The sequence below is a fragment of the Selaginella moellendorffii genome, unplaced genomic scaffold, assembly GCF_000143415.4.
Source record: "Selaginella moellendorffii unplaced genomic scaffold, v1.0 SELMOscaffold_36, whole genome shotgun sequence".
In the NCBI taxonomy this organism is placed as follows: Eukaryota; Viridiplantae; Streptophyta; class Lycopodiopsida; order Selaginellales; family Selaginellaceae; genus Selaginella; species Selaginella moellendorffii.
The window spans coordinates 71,270-88,907 of NW_003314297.1; the positions used below are offsets into that span (position 1 = coordinate 71,270).

General features: G+C 45.0%; 3 protein-coding genes across 3 annotated transcripts; 1 reads left to right on the plus strand and 2 right to left on the minus strand.

Annotated features, from left to right (window-relative positions):
• The first annotated feature begins 1,570 nt into the window (after positions 1-1,570).
• LOC112349122 (pentatricopeptide repeat-containing protein At4g02750-like) lies at positions 1,571-3,103 on the plus strand. Its single transcript, XM_024682906.1, has one exon. It carries the CDS (start codon positions 1,571-1,573, stop codon positions 3,101-3,103), a length of 1,533 nt encoding a protein of 510 aa, XP_024538674.1.
• Positions 3,104-10,620: 7,517 nt separating this feature from the next.
• LOC9653121 (probable 2-oxoglutarate-dependent dioxygenase At3g111800) lies at positions 10,621-11,317 on the minus strand. The gene is made up of 2 exons (XM_024682907.1): positions 10,925-11,317; positions 10,621-10,854 (listed from the first exon to the last, which is right to left on the minus strand). Exons 1-2 carry the CDS (start codon positions 11,195-11,197, stop codon positions 10,621-10,623), a joined length of 507 nt encoding a protein of 168 aa, XP_024538675.1. The 5' UTR covers positions 11,198-11,317.
• Positions 11,272-12,301, minus strand: LOC112349123 (protein DMR6-LIKE OXYGENASE 2-like). Its single transcript, XM_024682908.1, has 4 exons — positions 12,232-12,301; positions 11,966-12,052; positions 11,649-11,809; positions 11,272-11,547 (listed from the first exon to the last, which is right to left on the minus strand). The coding sequence occupies exons 1-4, from the start codon at positions 12,299-12,301 to the stop codon at positions 11,272-11,274; spliced, it is 594 nt and encodes a 197-aa protein (XP_024538676.1).
• Positions 12,302-17,638: the final 5,337 nt, after the last annotated feature.

Below are 17,638 nucleotides of genomic sequence, written 5' to 3' on the forward strand. Positions count from 1 at the left end.
AGGATTGGTCTCATTGGTTTCTTCCTCTCGTCGGCGCGGCAGTAGAAGCTGACAAGCCGCATGTAGGTTGATTCGCTCGGCTTGTACCAGCTCTCCTTTCGAATCAGCTCGAAAATCTGCAAAACAGATACTTAGATCCAAGGACATGAAATGCCGTTCGCGAGAACAAGCAGATGGACTTCCAGGAGACGAAACCTTGCGAGGAGACAAGGAGGAGACATGATTTCCACACACACACACACGTAGGAAAACATGAGAGATAACAACACAAACGTAGAAAGAACAAACAACGTTGGGGATGAGATAACAAAACCCTGGCAAGATCAAGGACATGCAATGGAGAGAAAACCACGAGTAAACGAAGGCAAGAACCAGAGCTCGCGAGAACAAGAAGATGGACTTCCAATCATAGAAAACATGGAGTATGGTTTGTTCTTTCTACGTTTGAAGATCCGGGACGAGATAACAAAACCTTGGCAAGTTCAAGAACACGAACAAAGACGCAAGGCAGCATGGAGAGAAAATACAACCTTAAGATCCATGAAACTTCCAATCGCCAGACTTCCAAACAGACAAGTGGAATCTAAACGTGATAGATCTTCCAACAACACTAGGAAGAACAAACAACGAGACAAGGAAACTTGGAAAAAATCTGGAGAGAAAACGACGAGAAAGCAAAGCTTACGAGTAGAAAGCATGGATCTCCACGAACACGAACGTAGTAGAACGAACAAACGAGGACGAGAATGCTACCACGTACCTTGAAAGCCAGGTCTATGTCGTTCTCCTGGTTCTTGAGGAACACATTTAAGACGTACTGGAGATCCTTGCAAAGGAGCCGCGAAGCGTGGCTGCCCAGGTACGCATCGAGCTTGGCCGGGGATTTCTTGGCGCTCCTCAGCAGCTGGATGACCGTGGCGGATTCGCGGCTGGCCCGCAGTGTCTTGGGCGGCGCCGCGTCCCTGATCTTCTTGCTCGGGAAGAGCTCCACAAATCTGCCAATGTCGACATCGTCGCACTCGTAATCCCCTTCCCTGTCCCAGCGATTGGCGCCGAATCGCCTGATCGAGGAGGCAGCAAGAGCAGCGCGATCCAAGAGCTTGATCTTACTCTTGGCGAGCGCTATGCCTAGCAGCATTCCCGCACTAGCGAATGGAAGAACCCTAAATTCCCGCGTGGAAGAAAATGCGCTACACAGGAGATGGATCTCCAGGGCCTCGCGCGGCGCATCAGATCGTGCCGGAGCTTCGCCGAGGCGCGGGAGATCTACGCGCAGGCGCGCGCCAGCAGCGATGGATCTGCCCACTACTCCATCTCGAATCTCCTCGTCCAGATGTTTGCGAGTTGCGGCAGCGTGGAGTTCGCGAGGAGCGTTTTCGATTCGATGGCTGTCAAAGACATTGGCGCCTGGAACACGATGCTGGGTGTCTACGTCCACGCCGGAGATCTCCACAGCGCCACACTTCTCTTCGACGACATGCCCGATAGAAATGAGATCTCGTGGACTTGCCTGCTCACTGGATTCTCGCGAAGCGGCGATCTCGATCGCGCCACCAAGCTTTTCCATGCGATGCCACAACGGGATCTAGTTTCGTGGAACGTGATGCTTTCTGCATTTGCCAAGTCTGGGCATTTTTTAGAAGCTTTGGATCTCTTCCGATCATTTCCAGAACGTAACATTGTTACATGGAACACACTATTTTCAGCGTTTGAAAGCGCAAATCTCATAAATCATGTCCTGGAAGCTTTTCACGCAATGCCCGAAAGAAACACACTGTCGTGGAATGCAGTTCTTGCAGCATTTGCCCAATCAGGGCATATTGAAAGTGCAAAGCAATTATTTGATGCGATGCCGGATCGCGATATGGTTTCATGGACCACACTACTTTGCGGTTTCTCCCGCGTTGGAGACGTTAAATCTGCCGAGGAGTGCTTCAAGGGGATGCCATTTCGGAACTTGGTCTCGTGGAACGCGATGCTTTCGGTGTATGTTCAAGCTGGAGAGATCACCAAAGCGGAGATCATGTTTGAGGAGATGCTCCCGGAGAGAGGAGTGGTCGCCTGGACTGTCATGCTGGGCTTGTACATTGAGCACCAGGGAGAGGATTCCACCTTTAAGGATAACTTCCTTTCGCGAATGCCGGTGAAGAACATTGTGTCGTGGAACTTGGTGCTCGTCGATCTTGCTCAGAAGAGAAAGCTCCACGAAGCCAATTGCGTCTTTGATTCCATGCCCGAGTGGAACCTCGTGGCCTGGAATGCAATGCTCATGGCCTTCTCCCAAGAAGGCGATAGCGGGAACTTGGAAAACGCCACCATTCTCTTCCGAGCAATGCCGTGCAGGAGCTTGATCTCGTGTACGACAATGCTGGTGGGCTTCGTCCAGCACAGGAAACTCGAGCAAGCCAAGTGCCTGTTCGATCATGGCATGCCATACCACGATGCTGTTTCGTGGAATGCCATGCTTGCTGCGTATAACCAGGGCCAAGAGAGGAGAAATCTGCTGGAACTCACTGCCTTGTTCGTGGCTATGCCAGAGAAAGACATGGTTTCCTGGACGCAAATGGTGGTGGCGTATGGACAGAAGGGATGCCTCGCAAGTTCTCTAGTACTGTTCCAGCAGATGCCGGAGAAGAAAGACTCTACTGCGTGGAATGCAATGCTTACACTGAATGCCCAAGCCGGGAACTTTGAGCAAACTTTCGGGATTTACAACGAGATGGCGATGGATGGTTCTCGCCCTGACGAGGTCTCCTTCTCTGGAATACTTCTTGCCTGCAGCCACTGTGGCGATCTTAAAGTCGCCAAGCTTTACTTCGCTTCGATGCTGCGCGACCATTGCTTGGTGGCTACCAAAGAGCAATACGGTTGCTTGGTTGATCTTCTCAGTCGAGCTGGGCATTTAGGAGATGCTCGAGACCTCATTGCAAGCATGCCATTCGTTCCAGAGAGTGGATTCTTGACGAGCTTTGTCCGTGCTTGCCAAGGCTTGAGCGACGTGGAAGCGGGAAACCAGATTGCCGAGAAGGCCATTCTCGGGGATCCAGGGAGTGACGCTCCTTATGTTTTGAAAGCGAGCATATTTCAGTCGAAAGGTGGCTGAGAAGCAGTCTTTCACTTTCTATTTCTTGTAGGAAAGCTTTGACGAGCTTTGGCATGAGTGGGCGGAAGCTTTGCAGCGATGTCGAGCTCCTGAAACTGCCTTGATCTATAGAACAAACCAAGTGCTCGAAGAAGGCCTTGTATTGTTACTTGTTAACGTTTCCATCACAGAGCTTTCCCGCTCCAGGACCTGTCTGTTATCATACAACAAAGGGCAAAAGCGAGCGACTTTCCAACTCGAGGGAAGGTTTGGGAGAACCAGGATTGAAGCCCCAGAAGATCTGGTTTCCACAAGATCGGTGATCGGCCCTTCCACAAGATCGGGGACCGCACGAAGCGAGTAAGAGGCTCATCGAAACGAGTAAGAAGGGTGAATTTTAATGAAAGCACGTTTCCCTATATTTATCCAGAGATCTTATCGGCATTAACCCTACCTGCGATGTTCCTTACGTTCTGAAAGCAAGCTCCTTTTTCTCGAAAATGGCTGCCAAACTTGTAAGCTGATACCGAACAAAAGGTTTACGTAAAACACAGCATTGTTGCAAACGTTTTCCTTACAAGACGTTCGCCTCGTTCCAAGAGACGATGCTGCAAATGCCTAGCCTCGAGCATGAAAATCAAGCAAGCGGCCATACTCTTGCTTGCCTGACTCCACGCCGTGATCCAAGACGATCGACTTGAAGTGCCTCACACCTCTGTCCAAGTCCGGAGTGATTCCTTTGATCTTCAACTTTGGGCGGTGATATCCCTGAGTCCAAGACAACCCCAGATTGGATTCTCCCAGTCTTTCTACATTTACATTTAATGTGTAATTATTTAGGGTCAAAATGCTCATGTCTAGATGTGAAGTATATGCATAAATTTGTGTTGCTATGCAATTGCAAGTTTTCTTTCTCTTTTAATCTGTTTTTGAAGATGAGTTATAAATCAAATTTAAAGGGAGTGTTCATCAGTAAAAATATGACAGTTAAAACATTGACAACAATAAACTTCATACAATGTAAATACTTTGCTGTGGCTTCCATGCAGCAATGCTTAGTTTGTGTGTTTCACCTATTTATTAATCCAATTGATCAAATGGAAATTTATAATTTATAAATATAAGGATAATCTTATTTCGTAAGATTAAACTAGAATATATTAACAAGTGTTTAGGAAAGTTTATAAATTATAAGCGTGTTTATAAATTAGAAAAAAAGATTAATCTAAATGAATACTAACCATTAGATTCTAGAATATCCCAGAATATCCAAACATGTTCTAATTACCATACAGTTTTGCTTAAGCAAACCAAAAACCTACATGATGAAATTTAAAACAAGTTCTTGTAGCAAATAATTTTTAATTATTATTAGCACAATATGAATAAAATATTACAGACTTTAGTCAACAATATTAAATTATATATGTGGCTTGTTTCTGCAATAGATTGGTGGAAGTCTCTTTTTCTTATATGCATTTTGATCAAATTTAGAATGAATCAAATCTTAACTGGTATAGAGGTATAATATAACAATTAACCCTTACAACAATTTCTATACATAATTAAATCTTTCAAAAATATAAAAACCATTAAGAAATATTGCAATAACCAGGTGAAATCATAACTTCAATATCATTGACACACAATATAGTATGAATTTTATTAGTTTTATTTGTCAATATTTAATTTCTCTCTAGATACCCCTCATTGATAAACTTACAGGTATGCCAGAGTGTGTAGCAAACTTGATACATTGTACTTTTGCTATTACAGGGGTGTTGTTTCATTTGGCGTTAAGCACATAGTGCTCCCAGCTACATACGCACACCTTACCTCTTGTATGTACTGGGCTTGTGGTATAGTTCAGGTTTCCTTTCGATAGTCTATTCTATTTTATATTCTGTTTTGGCAGTCTTGCAGTGCCCAACAAAAAGCATGAGACTGTGCAAACAAGTTTGTAAGTTTGTTGTGGAAGTCTTCTCTCTCCCTCCATTCCCATGCTCACGTTCCTCCATCTCCCCGCGCACACCACTCTGAGGTCCTTGTCCCACCACGCTCTTGCTGAAAACTGCAGGGAAAAATTTCTTAATTTTCTATCGAAGTTCAAGTTGATTGTCAGTGTGGTTTTCATTGGACTTGACACAGCTGAAAATCTAAAGCAAATGAAAATAAAAAGAGTGGACACCTGATGGAAAAGTGCTACTTTATGTGTGTTTGGATAATACTTGCAATCCATATAACACGATCACACCTCAGTCATATCATTCTGTTGCTTAGAACCACGTTACAAAAATTCAACTATAAATTATTTATATAATAAGACACTGTGAGTGCATGGAATATGGAAAGGGAATACAGAAATGTGCATATCAATTAGCCCAAAAACCCTATCTTATATACAGGAGTGAGTGGTCCGGATTGAAACCAATCCGACAGCTACCAAAATCCACTACGCTAATATTAGTATACGGCATCGTAGCCGTACACTTGGCCCTCACATCATCCCCTCCTCTCGGAATAATGGAAGGCCGTCAGGGTTCTCTTGTAGATGGGCCAGGATCTGGAGGAACGTCAGGAGGAGGCATTGGCGGATCTGTAGACGGTATTAACTGCTCCTGATCCCTTTGTATGAAGCGTTTTAACCACTGCACATGCACAATCTCCGGAGGATCGGCCTGCTGAACGTCATGCCGAACCTCATAAACTTGCAGTCTAACTTGCCGCAACACCTGATACGGTCCTTTCCACTGCGCAAGGAGCCCCTTAGATAAACCACGTACCGTAAGATGGGGAAAACGGACTAACACCAAATCATCCACTTTGTACTCCGCAGGTGGATGATGATGGGAGTTGTAGCGCCGTTGTTGTCCCACTTGTACGCGGCCTAAGTGTTCGGCAGACTCTGCTCGGACAAGTGGAAGAATGCTTGTCAAATACTGATCCCATGACCTAGCATCAGGAGCTCGTGGCAATCACGAAGGTAAACCCAACTCTGTTGGTAATATTGGATCATGACCATATAGAAGTTTATATGGTGAAGCACCAATAGAACTCTGCACCCCTGTGACATAGGCATACGGAAGAGACGGCAAATAACCATCCCAATCCGAATGCTGAAAGTTCACATACTTCGAAATCATCCCTTTGAATGTCCGAACGAGCCGTTCCACCAGACCGTCTGATTGTGGATGATAAGCACTCGTAAAAGTGTGGCGTATCCCCAACCAAGATGTCAAAATATGAAATACCTCAACCATAAATGCAAGACCATTATCCGAAAGAATCCGCTCTAGACAAGAATGCTGGAACACCACTCGATTGAGGAGGAAGTATCCAACAGCAGTTGCAGAGGCACTAGCAAGAGCACCAACTTCCACCCAACGAGTCAAGTAGTCAGAAGCAATAATAACATACTCATTGCCAACAGTCGATCGTGGAAAAGGTCCCATAAGATCAAACGCCACAAACTCAAACGGACGGGAAACTGCAATTGACTCCAACCATCCTTCCGCAGCACAAGGGGGAGTATTACGAGCTTGGCACCAAACGCAGCTACGCACATATCGGATAATATCACGTCGCATCTCCGGCCAATAGAAAGACCTGTGCAGCTTCTCGGTGACATGACGGTGTCCCATATGCCCACCTAGAACAGGAGAATCATGGTAGGCATAGAGAAACCGCGGAATAAACACCGAAGGTACCACCAGTCGTAAATGATCATCAGGATCCGTCCCCACAAAATAAAGAAGGCCATCTTCAAGGCGATATTGAGAATGTAAATGCCGGAAAGGCAAGTCATTAGCAAGTGATGCAGGATTCTCAAACCCATCTCGAAGCCTTCGAATCCACGGCTCAATCTTTTGAGCCTCGCGAACCTCCTCAAGAGAAGGCAGACCTTGCTCTGCACCCTGTGGACACTGAACGTCAAGGACAGCAACCGCCGACGGCACAGAATCCTCATCTAGAAACTCCATAGATGCTGGAACAACAGGTTCGTCAGAATGATGAGAAGTGAGTGGAGAAGGAAGAGGAGCTCGAGAAAGGGCATCAACATCAGCCATAGAACTCCCTGGGCGATGAAAAACATCGAAATCATATATCTGAAGCTTCAAAGCCCATCGAGTCGTACGACCAACCAGGTTCTTCCGCTTCAATAATGAAGTAACAGCAGCATGGTCACCTTCAAGTAACGTCCGAGAACCATGTAGATATGCATGAAGTTTCTCGAAACCCCAGACTGCTACTAAACACTCCTTCTCCGTCGTGGAGTAGTTCATCTCCGCTGGTTGTAATGTACGGCTTATGTATGCAATGGGATGGCACTGACCAGGCACACTCGAGCTCTCTTGCATCAACACACCTCCAAGACCAATGTCAGAAGCATCCACGCGCAAAATAAAAGGTCGAGTGTAGTTAGGATATGCCAAAACCGGAGGAGTTGTCAATAGCTCTTTGAGATCCACGAACGCCCGCTCACAATCCGGAGACCAGATGAAAGATGACGTTGATGACTTCAGCAATGCTTGCAATGGTGTAGTGCGATCGGAAAGATGATCCACAAAACGACCAAGATACTGCACCTTACCCAAAAAGCGCTGCACATCATTCACACACTTCGGAGTAGAGAACTTTAGAACAACCACAAGTTTGTCAGGATCAACTTGCAAACCCTCACGAGAAATACGGTACCCAAGATAAGTTGTATCCTTGGACCCAAACACGCACTTCGACCGCTTCAGCTTTAAACCAACATCGCGTAGCCGATCCAACACTTTACAAACATTACGAACGTGCTCCTCCCACATCCCCTCCGAGTGGATCAAGACATCATCAATGAAGTCAGCAGTCACCTCTGGCATATCGCAAAGAACCTCGTCCATCATCCGCTGGAAAGTTGCTGGAGCATTGTTCAAACCAAACGGCATCACCAAGAACTCGTACAAACCAAATGGTGTACGAAAAGCAGTCTTAGGAATATCTTCTTCAGCCATTGGTACTTGCCAATACCCAGAAGCAATATCTAGCTTGGTGAACCAATGACTTTGCCTCAGACGATCCAAGAGATCAGCAATGTGAGGAAGAGGATACACATATGGGATCGTCACTTCGTTTAACGGACGATAGTTGATGCAGAAACGAATACTCCCATCAGGCTTTGTCACAAGATGAGGTTCACATGCCCAAGGACTCCGCGACTTTCGAATAACACCCTTTTCCAGCATTTCCTTGACGTTTGCTCGTAAAATTTTGATCTCCTTAGGTGACCGACGACGAACAGGAACCTTGATTGGACGAGCATCCCCGGTGGGAATTGGATGACGTGTGGCAATCTTGGCCCCAGATGATAGGTCAAATTCAAAGAGATCAGAATACTCCTTCATGAGCCGGTCAACTGCTGCAACACAAAGATCGTCGGAGGGATCGAAAAAGGGAAAAGCAGAACAAGATGGAAAGACAGAAGGAAAGAGTGGGGAAACAAAAGTAATGGAAGCAGAGGTAGAAGTAAAGGGATGAAGAGGTATGGAAGTGAGAGGAATGGATGAAACATAAGGAAGTATGAGACAAAGGGGAGAAGCCTCAAAGTCACACTTGGCATGATTGCGCTGCAATCAATCCATACCAAGAATGAGGTCAAAAGCTTGACTCGGCACCACCCGCAATGACTGCAACTCAAGCTCGAGATTGCCCACACGCACAACCAGGTCCACCTCATCCCGTGCACATGCATGTGTACGGCCATTGCCATAAAGAATGAAAACTGGTTCTGCCGCACGACGCAAGTGTAGACGACAACGTGTGGCAACAGGTCGAGCAATAGAAGATAAACTCGAACCTTTATCAACCAACACGGAGAGAATAATAGAAGACTTTTTGTTATAAAAACGAGCTTGGAAAGTAAATACTGGATGAACTGGTGCCGAATGAACCCCTTGATGATACTCCCGAAAGAAAGATGGAGGGGTCACTGATTTATTCGCGCAAGGTCCCTCTGTTGCTCGCACGACTCCTCGTTTCCCGGATGCATCTCGGTGTCCAAACCTTCCACTGCAGCAGCACCCAGGGGACGTTGCTGACGCCAAGGTCTCCACCCAGGAAATGGAGGTCACCAATCCAGAAAACGACGGCAACGCCGATAAATATGACCAACTTCATCACACGCCCAGCAGCGAATATCACGGCCACGACCACGTCCTCGCACTTGTCCTTGGACTCGAGCAGCAGCAGCATCAACCTCCATTGGAACAGGACCATCACCCATAGGAAGTGGAGCGGAAGGACGTGCAGCGAGAAGTGGAAGAGGCGACGTCTCATAACGTTGTGCCAAGTGAAGAGCATTGTCAAGGGTGGCAGGAGCAAGTGCATGCACAAGTCCGACAAGATCTTGACGAAGTGCTGGCCACAACATTCCTAGCTTGATCCGCTCCGACATATTTGGCTCCGCACGAAGCAAAAGACTTCGGAAACGAACGCCAAATTGCATCACCAACTCCGATGGCCCTTGGCGAAGACGATGCAATTGTTGGAAAGCATCATCACAATCATCGGCATGTCCGAAGGCTCGTTTGAAAACGTCCGGGAGAACACTCCAATCCCCACGAGTAGCTGCGCTCAAACCATTGTACCACTGCAACGCCGTCCCTTGGAGACACGTGGGAAACTCACGCAACTGTCGAGCATCATCCCAAGAATGATATGTGGCAATTACCGTAAAGTGATCGAACCAATGGTACACATCATCCCCAGGATTCCCGCGAAAGAACTCCGGCCGAACGCGAGGATTGGCACCAAGAGCAGGAGGAGTTGTACCACGTGCCGTGAACGCCGCTATCAACTGAGTTTGGTTGTTCAATTGCAAGCGCATAGCATCAAGCAATTGAACCAACTGTTGCTCTAGAGTCAAAGGAGGAGATTGCGGATCGGCCATGAAAATGAACGAAAAAGAAAGAGCAAAAGAAGAGAAATGACAAAAAAGCTGGAAAGAAATGGTAGATCTAGACAATGCAAAAAGCTAGATCGAAACCAAAATCCTGAAAGGAAAGAACAAAAGAAAGGAAATGGAAAAAGCTAGATCTAAACCAAAATCCCAAATCTAAGCACTCCCCAGGGACAATCAAAGGTGCCCCTCACCTCCACCAATGTGAGTGCATGGAATATGGAAAAAGAATACAAAAATGTGCATATCAATTAGCCCAAAAACCCTAGTTTATATACAAGAGCAAGTGGTCCGGATTGAAACCAATCCGACGGCTACCAAAATCCACTACGCTAATATTAGTATACGGCATCGTAGCCGTACACTTGGCCCTCACCTGTTAACGAAAATTTCTCTTATTCCCTCCCAGATTGTTAAACTTTATGACCTTCTAGGCAGCACACAGTCGGATTGTTAATCTTTTACAACCTTCTAGGCAGCACACAGTCGGTCAAGGGAGCAAATTTCGTATGTGTCCATACATGCTTATCACATTAAGATCCTTGTGAGCAAAAAATCGTGAGATGAGAAAAAATTGGTGCCTATGACTACCCAAGGCTCAAGCCACATAGACATTCTTCCCGGAGAAGTGCTCCGTGTACACCTCGTGCATGTAGTCCCTGTAAGTCCTGCTGCGGTACTTTTCCGGACTCTCCTGGCTCACCAGCTCTGGAATCGGGCTGATCTCCGCATCTAGTGATGGCCCCAAGAACGCCCCAACGGACAGCCTCGAGCTCTTCGAGTTCACCATCACCCTGTGCAATATGCTCTTGTATCTCCCATTGCTCAGCTTCTGATACAAGACAATCAACCAAGACAAAGATCAATCCACAGTTTCTCAAAACGTTTTCGACTGCTCGTACCTCTAGCTGATCGCCCATGTTAACCACCAGCATTCCCTCGAGTGGCCTCACATTGTACCAATCCTCGCCTTGCTTGAGCTGCAATCCCCCGACTCCATCCTGGAGCACAAACGTGAGGCCGCCGCTGTCAGTGTGGCCTTCCATCCCCAAGGCCTGCCTCGGGTTCGGGCAAGCCGGATAGAAGTTGGCTCTCGTCAGAAGAACCATGTCTTCGAATGCTTCCAGAAGACGGTTTGAGCGGAGGCCAAGTCCCTCGGACATGACCAACAGCATCCTCTTCCCGAGCTTGAAGATGTTTCTGGCGTACTCGGATCCAACGTCTCTGTTGCATATAGACCATCAGCAATCTAGAGCAATACCATAATCAAGGAGCGAGATACTGACTTATAGCTGGCTGGGAACGCGGGCCAGGGGTGCGCTCCGAGGGACTCTTCCTTGAGCCACATCTGGAGGTGGTCGTGCCACTCGAGCTTCTCTTCTTTCGAAGGCATCATGCTGGTGCAGTAGCGGACGGGTGTGAAGATCTCCTCGGTGTAGTACCGCATCTTGTCCTCGCTGGGCGAGTTGAAGAACTCGAGAGCGCACCTCATCACATCCTCGGTGTGAATGCCGTGGTTCTTGAGCTGAACAAGAAATACATCCACTTAGCAAACATGTAGTACAGGAAAAAAGTCACTTCTTGAAATCTTACATAGAACATTCCGTACTTTGAGCAAGCGTCAACGAGATCCCTCTCGAAGCTCTCGCTCGCCACATCGACTATCGGCAGCACCGCGTACCGGGAGACATCGGCAGCTCCATTCGGCATCATGTATCTGTCTGGAACGCTGTCCAGCGTCCCGTTGCAGCTGTCAACAAATGCCTTGATCCCAGCCATGGATGGGACTGTGAAGGCAAGAAAGCTTGAAATGGAAATCGAATGCTTGGATGCTAGGCTTTCTCAACTTTGAGATGCGGGTAGTGTCCTCCCAGTGCCCTGCTTATATAGTTGCAAAAAATAAGATTTTCAAGTGGGCAGCACGAAAATGCTAAGAACGTTACCATTGCGCCGATTCCGGATCCGCCCCCGCTCAAGACCATTTTGTGGACTTTTCCGTATCCGTGATCTGACCAGCGTCCACATGTTGCCTGCCTCGGATCCACATCAAGCGTCAAAGCTCAACTTAGTTGACCCACCACCTAGAAAAATCCATGAACCTTCGCAATTGTCACGTTTTCTAGTGTGTTTTGAGAAACGAAAAGATCGTCCACGCAAGCGACGGCTACTGCAATACGAACAAGACAAAGGCATAAAAAACGATTATTACCTGCGAAGTCGGCAATGGCTCTAGCAATGGCGAGGGAGCTCTTCTCCATCGCCAGCAATCGCTGGGTCATCGCAATGTCGGGCTTCTACCTGATAGCATGCACCGGAGGCACGCTCACCAGCTTCAGCTTGTCAACGCAGGAGCTCAAAATCTCTCTGTGTTACAAGCAGGAGTCCATCAGCTTCTTCAAGGATCTCGGTACCAGCATGGCTTTCCTGGCCATTCGCGGTTGTGTTCCAGACTTTCTTCCAGTTCCACGTCAGCTCCTTTCTGCTCCTCCTTGGGCTTCTACCAACGTTCCTGTATCTACTGCTTAGCCTCTTCCTCGGGCCCGGGCCTGTCGTCCAGAAGTCCAGCGACAAGTACATTCTCAGCTCGTTCCTCTACCCCACCTTTGCCTTATCTCATCGTTGTCACAGTCATCGAGGGGAGCATACCGAGCAGGCTTCCAGCCTCGGTGCCTTTGGTGTTCTTTGGTTTGATGCTGCTCATCGTACTACTTCTGGTTGTTCTGGTTGTCCAAGCTGAGCTTCGATCACATTCGAACGGTGCTGGTGTTGTCGATCAACTCCGAAGCATCCAGACACCACGAGTAATTCCTACATGCCCTACAACGTCGTCTTGGATGGCCATGTCTTCTCTGATCTCGGTAAAGATCATACGATCAATCCAAGCTATTTTCATGACTAAAGCTCTGTGTCAATTGGCTCTGACGATGCTACCGTGGATACATTCGGAGAGATGCTTCGCGAGATGGCGCACGATTTATATCCCGGCTTGGTCAGCTTCTACCGCCTAGACGAATTCTTGCTGGACCACCACAGCGACGAGAGCATAGCGGAGCTCGTTTCCGGCATCGAGCTGGAGCATCCCATCGCCACCGACCCCACCTCCAACGCCGAGACCGCGAGACGAGCTCTCATCCGCTTGTTTGGAAGCGACGAGTAGGCCGTGCACAGGGACATCAAGGAGGACCCGGAGACGCGCAATTTGTACCGCGGCTTCTCCAGGTTCATGCTTGAGGATCTCTACGAGCACAAGAGTTGCAAGAGTCTCCCATCCAAGTCGGCCAAGAAGAAGCTGTGCAGCCAAGTCGGCTTCCTCATATCGCGCCTACTCGGCGATGGTGGAGTGGCTCTTTCCACTGCAACTCCGCGTCTCCATAAATCCGCATCCCAACCAAACTACGGCATCAACGTGATCCACTCCTCGCTCGTGGCGGTGCAGCGCTCCTCCGAGGAGAGGAACTTCCACATACCGACTCAACAAGAACTTGCCATCGGACAGCATAACGTAATCGTGGAGCTGTCCGATGGCAAGTTCTTGTTGCTCCACTTCACGATCATCCGGGGATGAGGATCGGGTGTGGGAGATTTGGCTTGCGAGGAGCTCGAGCATGAGATGCTGCTCAAGCGTGACGGGTTCGAGATGACGTGTGAGGTATCCAGATGGGAGGCCCAGCCACTACAGGCAAGTGAGTGTGTGCTAGATTAGAACAAGCGAGGCTCTAGAGCTCCAAAACAATTTTCGGCACCACGAGGACTCAGATTCCCTGGTCAATTCGGACGAATTTTGGCTTTGCGTGATTGAAGGAATTCAAAAATTTTAAGAGAATCTAAACTGGGATTGCTATTGGCGCTTGTCAAGAATGTCGACTCCTGCTTAGCTTAAGAAAGCTGTCCGTTTGATCCAACTCCAGTCAAAGTTTGCTGAGAAATATTTTCGCTCGGCACTCCTGGTTCCATGCTATCACTTTCTAGGATTTGAAATTCGGCTTCATTGTCTTTCTTGAAGTCCCTGTTTATAAAAAATCTGGCTGTTTGAAATCGTGTTAGAACATCTAGGTCATATTCTGGCCTTCAGAGCAACCAAGTAAGTTAGCACTCCCTGTAATCTATGTCGGAGATGGTTGATAGAAAATGTAGCAAATGGAGAAGGAATGAACTCTCATTCGACATTCAGATATATCCCAAAGCGCCATTATACTGCCATCACGAGTGCATTCTTCTCACGGCATGCTTGAAACACTATAAATCAGGGAAGCATGGGGAAAGCAGTGTTGAGGAAAGTATATAAGGTATGAGCCAGTCATGCATGATATTAGACACATCTAAATCAGGTTCATTAGCAAAATCACTGTTTATATTGTATCACTAGAGAAACTGCCGAGAAGGACAGACAACCACACGATAACCTGGGACCATTTAAACAGTTAAATGCATTAAATGAAATGTATTATATAGTGATCTTGGTAGTTTTTGCTGTACTAGACTATTTGAATTCAACCACTTAAACCGAGTATCTAAGATGCACGCGCAGCTCACTTGCCAGCACTGTCATGGGCTTGCAAGGTCCAACTCATAAGTGCCAGATACATTGTGCTGTTAAGACTGCTGCTTGTGCACGAGACCTCTGTACGATGGTTGCTCCCATGCTGTACGGCGTCCTGATCTTAGACGGTTTCTGGTACCCTCTGTTTCCCTCGAGTTAAGGTTCCATAAAACAGAGCCAGATTCTTGTTGGGGTCACCAATGGAGGCCAAGGCCCTGGACAGTGTAGACAGATGATCAGTGTCCTGAAGAACTTGTAGATATCAAGGAACGGAGGGAAAGGCTGGTAAGCAGGCTTGTCGATATACGCTACACAAATAGGACAGCACCACAACTGATAAGTCCATACTTCATGACCTCAATGAGAGGATGCATGAAATGATAGAAATAGCATAGTTAACTGCAAAATCATATATCTCCCCATTGACCATGAGTTGATCTCCATTTCTCTCCAGGCATTTCCTTCAAATCTGCAACAACTTCAATGCAGCATATGGCCATTGCACAACCGTAGCCCTTCCAGATTGTCACGTGAAACATGTTTAAACTATTCTAGTGGAAAACAAGTATTTCATGCCTGGGACTGCCTTGATTCCTGCCACTTTGGTTTCCATATAGTTTTTTAGTCACATGTTGATATTTCAAATGCCCAGAAGAGTCATGATAGAAAGTGTGAAATAAATCTTGAAGGTACCATTATCTGTAAGTGATCATCAAGATTAGTCTCAACAAAATAAAGAAGGTTGTCCTTAAGGCAATATTGAAAATATAAACTACCGAAATGGTAATTCAATAGCAAATGATGTAAGATTTTCAAAGTTCTCATAAAGCCTTTAAATTCACAACCCAACCTTTTGAGCCCTATGAATTTATATTTTGCATTAAGATATTCTAAGATTGATATTTAAAACATTTATATGCAAAATTTCAACCACTATCCCCATTATATATTTGAAACAGGAACAATTATGAAAACTTACTAAATATGGAATAGTGCTAGATTACAAATCTAGAAGCAAAAATAACACCATTGTATTCAGGACAATCTTTATATGCTATAAATATGCTTAACTAGTAGATCTAAATACATTTTTAAAATAACAAATGGGACTAGAATGGGACTAACACAAGGGGGATGATAGTGAGAGTGTTTGGTAGATGCGATAACTTATTATCTAACAATATTGAGGGACCAAGTTTAATATTACGGGGATTCCTAACACTAGTAAGTGCAAGTTAGCAAATAAGTTTCTCTAACCTGGTCAAGTATGACTAATAACATTTAGGAATTCTATCTTTATACTCATTTAGTCAAGTGCACATATGATGATTAGTTTCTTAATTAGCTTGAGTGGAGACTATAAAAGGAACTAATAGTATTGACCTCCTGCTATAATGGTACGAAGGAGCAAGTGTCTGTAAAAATTGGCAAATAAGTATCCTTTGATATCCGAAGTCACATTTGTAACAATGAGTTAGTCAACTACTATAACACAAAGATCATTTAATGGACATGAAAGTGAATAAAAGAGCAAAATGGAAATATAGGAAAAATTAATGGGAAATCAAAAGTAATAGAAGCAAAAGTAAAAGCACAAAAAAGAAGAACAAAAGTGAAAGGAATGGAATAAATATGAGTAAATATAAAACAAAAGGAAGAATATCACAGTCATACTTGATATAATTGTGCCACAACTAATCTATACCAAGCATGAAGTCAAAAGTTTAACTCAACACCACTTGTAATGATTAAAACATAAATTCAAGGTTGTCTAAATGCACAATTAAGTTTGCCTCATTGTGTGCACATACATATGCATGGCCGTTGCTATAAAGAATGAAAACTAATTTTGATGCACGACGGCAAATATAGACTATAACATATAGCCGAGAAATAGAAGATAAACCCAAAATTGTATCAACTAACATAGAGAGAATAATAAAATATTTCTTATTATAAAAATGAATTTAGAAAGTAAATATTGAACTAACTAGTGTTGAATGAACCTTTTAGTGATACTTTTGAAAACAGGATGAAGGGGTCACTAATTTATTTTCACAAATACCCTTTATTGCTTACATAACTCTTTATTTCCCAAAACAATCTCGATATCCACACTTTTTATTGCAACAACACCACTAGGACATTGTTAATGCTAAATCCTCCATCTAGGAAATAAAGGACACTAATTTAGAAAATGCCAAAACCATTAATATGTGTGGTTAACCTCATCATATGCCTAATAATGGATATCATGGCCATGATCACGTCTTTGCCTTTATCTTTGCAACAGCAGCATCAACCTTCATCAGAACCATCTCCCATAGGAATTGGAGTTAAATAACATCTAGCAAAAAGTGGAAGATGTGATGTTTCATAATATTGCACGAATCAAAGAGTATTGTTAAGGGCGGTTGGAGCAAGTGCATATACAAATTCTACAATATCTTGACAAAGTGTTAACCACAACATTCCAACTTGATATACTCTTATATATTTAACTCTATATAAAGTAAAAGTCTCCAAAAGTGAATGCCAAATTGCATTATTGATTTAAATGGTCTTTGATAAAGAAGATGTAATTATTAAAAAGCATCCTTTTAATTGTTAGCATGTCCAAATGCAAGGTTGAAGACGTCCAGGAAAATGTTATAATCCATATGAATAGTTGCACTTAAACCATTATACCACTATAACACCATCCTTTATAGGTACGGAAACTTATGAAAACATCAAATATCATCCCAAGTATGATAAGTACTAGTCACTGTAAAGTGATTAAATCAATGGTACATATCATCCCTAAAATTCCCATAAAATAACTTTGGGCAGACATGAAGATTGACAGTAATAAGAGGAGGAATTGTACCACTGTGCTATGAATATCATTATCAAGTCTGATTGTTCAATAGCAACCACATAATATCAAGCACCAAGTGCTACTTCAGAGTTAGGAGGAAAAGGCTATTATTTTGCCATGAAGATGAATGAAAAGGAGAAAAAACAAAAGAGAAAAAATTGAAAAAGCTAAAAAGAAAGTGAAATCTAGATAATATAAAAATTAAATCTAAACCAA